Source organism: Zonotrichia albicollis, chromosome 1, assembly GCF_047830755.1.
Source record: "Zonotrichia albicollis isolate bZonAlb1 chromosome 1, bZonAlb1.hap1, whole genome shotgun sequence".
Taxonomy (NCBI): domain Eukaryota; kingdom Metazoa; phylum Chordata; class Aves; order Passeriformes; family Passerellidae; genus Zonotrichia; species Zonotrichia albicollis.
In genome coordinates this window covers 126,333,323-126,344,407 of record NC_133819.1, presented here as the reverse complement: position 1 = coordinate 126,344,407, position 11,085 = coordinate 126,333,323, and the positions used below count along the sequence as shown (strand labels likewise).

Genomic DNA, 11,085 nt, shown 5'->3' with positions numbered 1-11,085 from the left:
TGAGACACCTAAGCAGTTACTTTAATAAATAACAGGGTTGGACATGGGACTATAAACACCAAATAAAGCTCTGCCTTTGATCTTTCCAAAATAGTGAATTAAATATCCCAAGAGTGACAAAACCACTACAAAACTGAACTTCAAAGATAGCCCTTTTCTCCAATTACCAAAAACACTAACTTGAGCTAAACTTAGTTACTTTTATGCAGGATGAGTAACTCTACTGTGTGTTGACAGACCCATAACCTTGTTACTTTAATAGCTGAGCTAAATTTACATTTAGCAAATTTCCCACTTCCTTCAAAAAAAGAGGAAGAAAATGGTAGGGACTTAGCAACAGATGTATTATAAACAAAGTAGTACAAAAACCACTCTACATTTTCAGCCTGCTGTCCCTCCGCTAAGTCAATAAATTTTCTTCAAATGTAATAATTGAATAGCCTTCAAACAATAATAATAACCACTCTAAAAATGTTCTGCCTTATAGAAATTTTGTAGGAAATAATGTCCAAAGAGATCTGGCTTCATTGCAGTATTAATTTAATAGCTGATGTGCATTATTCACATTGAAATGCAAACACATGTGATATTAGTCCAACATGCAGCTGCTTAGAAAGATGCATTCCTGCATCTTATGCCACTCTGAACCACTGCTGTAAGATCTGTTGATCTGTATGTCCTCCTTCAAGGGAAGGCAGGGAACATTTAAAGTCTTTTGGCCATCTCTCAGATGTTGTTGCATAGGAAAAAGCCTTCTGTGCAGCCTGCTGTTTCTAACACATGTCAATGCAAACACAGCTGGTTTTCCATTCTTCAGGGATTCTTCTTCTTGCTTTTCTGTTCTTCCTTCAGGTCTTTTGCATTACATCTGGATGCCAATGCTGTTAACATTTCCCCTGTGGTCAAGTGGGCTCCCTTCATTATCAGTCGATCTCCATCAGCTACAAATGAAGAAAACCTTGAGAAGTCACAAAGTTACAACTCCTCTGGTGTGCAGTTGTTTTATACATATAAATCCAACTACAGTTCACCTTGTCTGATTATAAAGTGCTCCAGCTACCAAGGAACCTGACTATGCACCACTGCCAAACCGACATATCAAACTGCACACAATATGCATTTGTCACTTCTGCATTGCACTATTGAAAAATCCCAAGCGTTTGTCTAGGTATGCCTACAGTAAGAACACATTTGATAAGAATGGCTCATACGCTGCCCCCAAAGTCACCTCACAAAAGGCAAGTAAGGCATTGGAAGGGACAATTTCCACACATGGCTAAGCATTTTAGTAGCCTGTTGTCAGTGGTCCATTTAACATGCTTTTTCAGCCAAAACAACAAATTGGTTCACACAATCTTGTGGTTATAATGTAAAAAAATAGGAAGCACGAGGATTTCTAGAATTCTGAAAGAATTTATTTTAAAACAGGCAGGGAGCAGTAGAAGGTGAATATTACTCAAGTTAATTATTTTGCAAGATTTGCAAATGAAAAACCGACAGCCAGACCCATATAATGAAATTCCATGCCTGGCATCCACATTCCAGCCTCATTTTTGCCAACTACAAGGGCTACAAACACTTCACTGGAGAAAAATCAATTTTTAGAATATGAAGAGTTTAGAGGTGTCTTGGCATTAATGAGATAAACTGGTTTGGGTTTACACTGTAAAAAACATAGAGCTTTACTGCTTTAGTCTTAATACATCACAAGGATGAGAAAGACAGAGGCATGGGGGAGAGACAGACAAGCAAGGTTAACACTGCAATAGTTTCTTTCCTAAGCAAAACAAAGACCATTCAACAATTTTGATATTTCCACAAATTCACTAAAAATATGGAAGTTTAAACATAAGAGGGTAGCAGAAATCAATATTAATGAAAACTTTAATGGGCTACATGACATATTGGTCCATTACAGCACAGCAGGAAAGAAGATGCAGCCAGAGAAAAGGACAAAAGCAGATTAGAGCCATCTGTTCACAGCCTGGAATCTGGGACGCTTCCAGAACTGATGAAATCTCCACCACCAATTCCCTGCCTGCTCCCTATACCCTCGAAGGAAACCCAGAAATTTGTTGTACATAGTTGACCTCATTCTGCAGGTCCATCTGCACATGCAGAGCCTCACCCAGCTGAGCAGTTCCTTCACATTACAGCTACTCAGTTGCATAAGCAACTAAAGGTATTCAACCTTCTCTTCTCAAGACTGAGATGCCTCCACCACAGGTAACATAAAAAAAAATTATGGAAAGTAAACAGATTACTATATAAGAACACAGCTAAATTTACCTTCCTGGAATTGTGCCTGACTGCAAGGTTATAAGTACATCACTAGAGAAGTACACTCAGCTCCAGTGTTGTGAGTTGTTGGATCTAAGATCCATTAGAGCTAACAACAGTAGAGACATATCAGGCTGTTAGTGGCACCCTCTTTCTTTTTTTCCTCTGAGCTGTTCAACATCTAGTTATGGACCAGAGCAAAAAAAAAAAAAAAATCAGTTGAAAAAAAAATATAGAATACAATAACATTGTAACAACACAAACCCAGGGTTTTTGTTTCTTTAAAAACAAGCTCCTTACCAAATGTAACATCTACAACTGGTTCAGATCCATCATGTCTCACATCAGCAGTCACTTCACAGTTTGTATTAGTAGCTTGGATTTTTTTATGGTAAATTCTTTGGAGAAATTTTCTGAAAATATATTAAAAATATATTAAGTATGTTGTAGACAGAAATAAAAGTAAACATACTTCTAAAATTAATTTGCACATCTCAATATTGCTGGGCAACAACATATAAACAAAATAGGATTTGTACTTAACTTCAGACAGGTACTTCTTATAACAGAATCACTCAAACTCCAAAAATCCAAATTCAGTATATATTCCTTATATACTAACACGTTAAAAAGCATACCAAAGAACTTTGTAAAACTTCAGTGTATATACTTTCTGTGTTTCTCTTAGCTAGATTAGTAACAATAATAAAAAAAATAAACAGAAAAGGCATTTTCATTTTTCTTTCTGCATCATTTGCTTGCCAATGTTTTCTTGTTTGGGTTTGAGATAGCATTTATTTATATGACATATTTGGTCTCCTGTTGATTTCTGAAATGTGTGACAGCTACTGTAAGCTGCTATTCTGGCAGTTTAAAGATATTCTAAGTTAAGCTGTGTTACTAAATTCATTTTAAAAGTAGGTGCCCCTGTAAAGTCATTGCAAAACGGCATTTTGGAATTTTTTGGAATTGTTTGCTGTCCAGAACATCGCCGGAGAAGCACAATCTCTTAAATGTCTCCAGCGATTAATTACCGGGATAGAGGAGCTGCTGTTGCCCCGCCTGCCCGTCACCAGCACATGCAGTGGATTTGTGCCCTCGCTACAGATCAGCCGCGGCGGGGCTCAGCACTCTGCGGGGCCGGGCGCTCTGCCGGAGCTCAGGGCACACACACTACGGGGCTGAGCGCTCTGCCGGAGCTCAGGGCACACACACTGCGGGGCTGGGCGCTCTGCCGGAGCTCATTGCACACACACTGCGGGGCTGAGCGCTCTGCTGAAGCTCAGGGCACACAGCTGTGAAAGGGTGCACGGCTTGGCACGGACCCTCCGAACAGCAGCACAGGATGGCCCCGTGTGCCATAGCCCAGCGCCAGAGCCCGCCGGGAGACGCGAGGCCCGGGAGGCCGCAGAAGGGCGCACGGAGGGCGCCGGGGCGCCTGCAGAGAGGGAGCCCAGACAGAGCGGGCAAGGGCAGCCCCCGCAGCCCCCTCACCTGGTGCTCTCCACGTTGGGCTCGAAGGGGCAGAACCGCACCACGATACTCTTCACCGGCCGCAGCACCACGTTCACCTTGGACGCCATCTTCTCCCCGCCCCCTACTACAGCTCCCAGCAGCCCCCGCGCAGGGGCGCTCGGCTGCGGCGACCGCGCCGGCCCGCCCCGAGGGCAGCTGGGAACTGTAGTCCGTGCACGGCCGTGGGGCGGAAGGCCCACGGGCGCGCTTCCTTCACCGCTGCCGGCCCCACGAGCCTCGTTTGATAACCCGAGGCGCTCGGGGCCGGGCTCCTTCCTGTGACAGAGAGTCATAGACTGGTTTGGGCTGGAAGGGAGCTTAATTTTTTTTTAAATGTAGTTCCAGCCGCCCTCCCTGTGCAGGGGCACCTTTCACTGGACCAGGTTGCTCAAAGCTCCCTCCAAACCTGCCCTTGAACACCTCCAAGGAAAAAGCATCCGCAATTTTCTGTGGAAATACTGTTCCAGTGTGTGAAAAATGCGTATTTTATGATTGGCCTTTCACAAAAACTAAAATGATTATTATATGTGTTATGTTAGAAAGTTATGCTGTATTAATTTTCTTATGCAGTGTGTTAAATATAGTTTTAGGTTATAACATAATGGTAAAATAGAAACTATGTTATGTAAGATATTTTTTTTTAAAGAGAGGACTGGCACTCAGCAGCCACAGAACACCAAAATCTTTCAGAGACAAAGAATTTATTGCTCCCTTATCAGAAGAAACGAACTTCTCGCCTTGCTCAGCCCTGAAGACCCCGTCAAGATTAAGAGGAAGAAGCTGACGCTGACCAGAATCCTTTGTCTGAATGGGAGTTATGCATCACATATGAGATGGATGAATATGCAACAGGCTTTTAAGGGTTAATCCTCTGTTAACGTGTGTCCTTTTTTGGGCTTATTTTGCCCAGAAAGAGGTACCCGGACTGTCCGTAACTCTTTGTTTTTTAGTGTCTTGTATTCTCCTAAATCCTAATTGTCCAAATTTTTATTACTCTAATTATATTACTATTATTATAACCATTTTATTACTATTAAACTTTTAAAATTCTAAAAACAAGTGATTGGCGTTTTTCACACAGTGCTTCACCATCCTCAAAGCAAATAATTTATTCCTAATAACCTAATCTAAACTTACTCTCTGCCGGTTTGAAGCCGTTCCCCTTGTCCTCTCATGACATGCTCTTGTAAAAAGTCCCTCTTCAGCTTTCTTGTAGGCTCCCTTTGGTGCTGGAAGGGAACAGCAAGGTCTCCCCCAGAGACTTATTTCCTCCAGAATGAACAGCCGTGACCCTCTCAGGCTTTCCTTGTAGGAGGGGAGCTCCGTCCCTCTGATCATGTTCGTGGTCCTTCTCTGCACCTGCTCCAACAGGTCGATGTACTCCAACAGGTCCTTCGTGTGCTGAGCACCCCAGAGCTGGGTGCAGCACACCAGGTGGGTTTTCACAAGAGTGAAGTAGAGAGGGAAGGAAGATAAGGATCAGCTAAAGATAAATTGGATCAGCTAAGATAAATTAGAGGCAATATTTTGCAATACATCAAAGAGGAAAGAGATTTGCAAGAGGACTGCTGCTGGAAGTGAACACGGTTTGGTTTTGGTTGATGACTGGTTATGTCCAGGAGCTGCTTGCCAGCCCTGGAATTTAGCCTGGAAAGAGGAGGCTCAGGGATGACCTGACCACTCTCTAAAATTCCCTGAAAGGAGGGTGTAGCCAGCTGAGGATTGGCCTCTTCTCCCAGGCCACTAGCACCAGGACAAGCTTAGTCCTAAGCTGCACCAGGGAAGGTTCAGGCTGCGCATTAGGAAGAAATTCTTCAAGAACTGGAATGGGAATGGGCTGCCCAGAGAGGTGGTGGAGTTCCCATCCTGTTTAAGGAAAGACGGGACGTGCCCCTTGGTGCTGTGTCGTAGTGGACAGGGTGGTGTTTGGCCCCAGGTGGGACTCGATGGACTCAGAGGTCTTCTCCAGCCTGGCTGTCTGTGTGAGTCTGTCCCGTGCCCGTGTCGCCGTGTGTCCGTCTGTCCGGGTGCCGCTAGATGGCAGGAACCTCCCTGGCAACGGCTCCGCAGCGCCGAGCGCTGGGGGCGGGGCAGCGGCGTTCGGGCACGCGCTGGGAATGTCAATATTCAATGTGCGATATACCACGCAGACCCACCATCCCGACCCACGGGAGCTGCATTAAACAGCTACCGCCTCTTGGAGTGGGAAACCTATTCTTAGAAGCTTATCTGTGTGTATTCCAAATCGTCTTCCTTAAAAAAACTCACATTTTCTCTAAAACCATTGTCTTCAGTGAGATTTGGACAAGAAATTAACTAGCAAAAGTAAGCACAATGGAGTCAATATAGTTGTAATGTTTGAAGTTTTTATTATATCTCTCAAGAGAATAGAAAAAAATTATATCTACATATATATGTTTATATATGTTATATGTAATAATATATATGTTATATATAATATTTTTCACTTATGAAAAAAGGGGAAAATACATTATTTTGAGTAATCTTTTAAAAGACTTCACCGTAACCAATAAACAGCTGGTTTAAATAGGAATTTTTCCTATATAGTAGGCTTAGACACAAGGTCAGGTAAATAGACTATTTTGCATTTGGAAGGCAAAAATAACTTATGAACTTTCAACATCTCTTTCTTTGTTATAGCACAGAAAGCTCAATGTATTCCATTTGAAATCTATGGCTAAATTTCCATTGACTTCTATGGTAACACTGAAGGAATAACACCAGTAAAGGATGGGGAAGAAAGAATGATCACTGATTTTTCTAAGGCTCCATTTTTTCACACTGTTGGTAGTGTGGCACTCACAGAAATATGCACAACCAAAACGGTTTTATATTTGCTCCTATCGCATTTTGATAGTAATTTAAGAAGAATGTTTAGCTTATATTTCACAATTAAATGAAGAGAAAATTTTGTTTACTCCTTTCCAGAGTCAGATCAGTTAATTTTTTTACTTTAATGTCAGCAGTAAAATTTGCATCTTTCCCCTTAAGCCATCTGTTCCGAGTAATTGAAAACTCACTCTGATATTTCAAAGTAATTTTTAATTTTTTGAAGTCTGAGAGATTCACAGTGACACCAGACAACAGGTATCTGTTAACTGAAAGGCTCTGTGTTCTATTTCTCCCTTCAAAGAACAGTGTGTATCTCTGATATGAAATTTCTACTCATCCCTACAAATAGGAATATCTCTTCTTTGGATGCTACTCCTACTTGTGGACGACCAAGTCTTTCTTGATACCTATTCGAAATGCAATTGTTTTAGGTGATGATAATTCTGGTGAGAATGTGAACTTATACAGATACTAAATTAAATAAATGAACAGCTAAGTGACACAGCTATTTAAAAACAAAAACAAGCCCCAAGCAAACAATAACAACCAAAAAAAATACACACAAAAACCCAAAACAAACAACCAAACCCAAGCATTTCCTCATCTCCTTTTAAAACCAGGTGGTGGTTAAGCACAGTACATTGGACTACCCTCAGTTTGTACCAGAGTAACTCCAACTGACCTCTGCCATTTCTGGAAAACTGATAATTTATCAGTGTAAGACCTTGAATCAGTCTCTCCAGCTCCAGCAGGTAATCTAGGAATTCTCAAGTGTCTGCATTTGAGACTCATCTTCAAGGGCATCCTTGGGAGTCTGAATGATTCATGATTCTTATACCTAGTGATAATCACACACATTCCTAAAGCATAGTAACATGAGGAAGCATCAAAAGATGTGTTATTATAATGAAAACTATTTTAGTATTCCTTTCACTCAGTGGATCTTTTTTATTATAAATACTGCCTCATCCCAAGTCTACAGACTTTCATGTCATCAGTTTCACTGAAGTGTAGCCACAAGCCATAAATGATTTATCTCTAAGCACCATATACAGCAAGGAAAAACTGCAGCCATGCTTTTTACACTGTAGCTATGCAGAGAAAAGTTGCAGAAAAAAGTTATGCAGAAAAATGTCTCTAGTATTAATTATACCAAGTAAATTTTCCTCTTTTCTCATTGATCATTCCAGATCTTTTAAATCCTGGGAATATTCTTCTGCTTTTCCACCTGTTTCTTACTCAGCTGCTTTCACTTTGTGTTCTGTTTTCTGACTATAGAAAGGCCCACAGTTCAGAACTCTTGAAATCTAATTTCTCTGTGGTTTGGACATGCCTGTTTTTAGCGCCTTGGCTCTGGCTTTTGACTGCTCTTCAAATGCTGCATGAGAGAGGCTTCTCAATGCTGCATTTCAGGTGTGCTGCAACACCTCCCTGTGTTTCTTGGGTTCTGGAGGCTTGGATCCTTATCTCTGACTGTCCTCAGCTGATTGCCTCCTCTGCATCTTTATCCTTTTTTCTGCTGAGGCTTTCTCTGAGCCTTGTCGCAAACGTCAACAGGCCTGGAATTTAGCAATCAAAATGTCATGTCTGCACATCTAGTTATAGTGCTGTGTAGTCCAGGAATAACATTTAATGCTGCCTTCAGGGCAGTGGGCAGTGCTGAGGAGAAGTGAAGCAACACAGAGCCAGCAGCCTGCCTGCTCTGCACGAGGTGATGCTTCCAGATGACCACCCAGGAGAGGCTCTTTGGGAAAGACTCTGTGCTGGGCCTGACAGGAGAAGCAAATTATTTCTGGGGACAGAAAACCACTCTGACAGGTGCAGTATCAGGGAGCATATCTTTGAAAGAGCAATGGACAGAGAGACAGTCAAGATCACAAAGGGCTCACAGCCAGTCATTGTAAAATACTAGTGCCACATTGAAGGACATGTTGGAATGAAATCCCTACCATACTGGAGGAACACTGCTTATACTCATAAAAATATAAACCAGTCTGTGTTTTCTGTCTGGCTTTGTTTCTTCCTTTGAACTGAATATTTTACACCATATGTCAGTTACTGAATTTAAAAAATATTTTCCCAAAGAGAAGAGCTGGAAAAGGTCCTTTATTCTCTGAAAATTGTGGAATCAAGCATAGTTTTCTACTAATAGTACAACAAATTTTGCATTTTATTTATAAACCAGCTAATAGTTGTATGCTGTTAATGTGATTTTCAAAAATAAAAACAAAAATAAAATCAACCAGCAAAGATGCCACTTACAATGAGCCTGCTTTATAATTAATTCTGAAATAATAACTCTCCGTATCAGTTCAGAAGAGCTCTTATGGGAGCGAATAAACAGATTCCCTAGTTGCTCTTTACTCCTCTGCTAACATGTATTTCTATTGCCTGAGGTTAACAACTGCCAGCAGAACTGTTTGCTAAAATAATATGCAGCATCTAACTGGCTGAGAGCATACTGTGCCAATTCCTGACTTGTAACTTAATTTCTTGAGGATATTACCAAAAGCTTTATTTTGTACATTTTCTTCCCCGTCTAATAAATACTACATTAAATATCTGCAATTATCCTTTGGATTTTTATGTTGATTCAAAATATGCACTTGCTTCCAGCAGAGAGAGTTTATTATCATAATAGCAAAAGTCACAAAGGTGAGCTGAAACAAGTGGTAACAACTCAAGGTTAGCACCTGAGTCCTTGAGGTCTGGGATCTGTTCTTGAAGCTCCAGGTAGATTTGATGTGTGTATTTTTACTTTAAGGGTCCTTGCACAGGTCACAGGCACAGTCCCATTTAACAGGTCTGACTCAGAAGCATTATCATAGTTTGAGGGGGAACAGACTTTTCATAAGTGCAGATCTGGGGAAAGCAGTTGTATTAGAATTTGATCTATATTTTCAAAGACTTCCAGAAGGTTTGTCTGTTCTTCAAATAACTTGTTAGAGGTTTTGAGGAGCTCAGCAGCATATTGACATTTGTACCACTTTGCTAAGGGCATGCTTCAGTGCTGAATACCATAAGCAAAGCAGTTTGTTTCCACTGTGTTCTGCTAAGAATAGCTGTGCCTATAGATTGATGGTTTAAGTTATTAGTATTGTCAGCAAAGTATAACAACTCTGCTCAATTGAACGTGGTGACCAGCCAAGAAAGTCTCTGTATGCTTTCATTTTTTCCATGTCAAGAACTTTCACTCTATATTCTACAAGCTTATTTATGCACCAAAACTTTTTCTTGACTTAACTTCTATAGATTTCAAGAATGTGTCTGGGCATGGCCTACATGTAAGCCACAGAATACCTACTTAACACAGATAAAAGCTGAAACATAAAGAGTCTAGACATTCAGACATAAAGGAACTAGATATCAAAATAGGGAAGTTTTATGCAACCTTGGCTGTAGCAAGTTTCATACAATTTAATCTATTTATCAAAATAAGTAAAAGGTATCTCCTCAAGAGAGTCACTGTAAAGTATTCTTACTGCCTATGTGAGTAGAAGACCATATTTCTTTAAACATTTATCAACATCAGTGACATGCTACTACATTTAGTATTATAATTCCAATAAAAAGGTAGTTTGACTTACTGAGAGGCCATGATAAAAATACTCTTAGTTGTAAATTTAAATATGCTACAGCATCCTTCCTGTAAACTCTTTCTACATTTGCAGTCTTATGCTCAAAAAAGTTACAAAAAATCCCACACCAACCCCCCCCCCCCAAATCTGTTGGTTTTACCTTGTACTAGAATAAAAGAGGCAAGTTTTGTTAAAAGCCTGCTTAGCACAGGAAGAGCACAATTCAGGTGGTGTCCCACAAGAATTCCAGGTACAGTGTGGTCAGTGATATGCACTGACTTAGTGCAGAAATTAATAAAGATCTGAGCCATTTTGAAGTTTTTTTTAGGTATCTCCTTATATGATTGCAATAGTATGTAATAATTACATTATTGTGTGCTAATTGAAGCAACATGTCAGAAGATAGAGGAGAACAAATGAGATATTGCAAGAGTTGCTTGTTATACATACAGAAGCTACATTATAGAAACAGCAGGCAGCAGATGACAATTTAGATAGATATTCCCAGGAAATTTATGTTACACAGATGAAGTTAGGAATATGAAATGCCATATAAATAGCAGAACTGGTGAGTTTTATTCAGGCATATATTACCAGTTAATACAGGAATGAAGCAAGTATCATTTCTCAAAGCAATGATTTTCAACCTATGGACTCTTAGTCTTCCGTGGCCTATGGGTTCATGAAGTATTATTTTAAAAAGATAATCTTAATCTTAACAGAGTTCCAGTCAGGGTCAAGGAGTCTCATTCTCCCCTTGGACACTGTGAGGATCCAGTGTTACTGATCTTTACAGACCAGTAAAGGCTGATCACCACAGTGTAAGTGGTCACTGTTCAGCCCTGGTGATAAGAGACAG

At 40.6% G+C, this 11,085-nt stretch overlaps 1 protein-coding gene across 1 annotated transcript; it reads right to left on the bottom strand.

The window, feature by feature from the left end:
- Nucleotides 1–3,924, bottom strand: MRPL53 (mitochondrial ribosomal protein L53). The gene is made up of 3 exons (XM_074553142.1): nt 3,775–3,924; nt 2,581–2,693; nt 1–941 (listed from the first exon to the last, which is right to left on the bottom strand). Exons 1-3 carry the CDS (start codon nt 3,861–3,863, stop codon nt 814–816), a joined length of 330 nt encoding a protein of 109 aa, XP_074409243.1. The 5' UTR covers nt 3,864–3,924; the 3' UTR covers nt 1–813.
- Nucleotides 3,925–11,085: the final 7,161 nt, after the last annotated feature.

Bases quoted from the DNA above. Each gene is read 5' to 3' on its own strand.
- MRPL53 (XM_074553142.1), bottom strand. From the start codon at position 3,863: ATGGCGTCCAAGGTGAACGTGGTGCTGCGGCCGGTGAAGAGTATCGTG. The intron at 2,694-3,774 runs GTGAGGGGGCTG...ATATATTTTCAG, and splicing joins CCCAACGTGGAGAGCACCAG to AAAATTTCTCCAAAGAATTT. The intron at 942-2,580 runs GTAAGGAGCTTG...CTTCATTTGTAG, and splicing joins AGTTGTAGATGTTACATTTG to CTGATGGAGATCGACTGATA.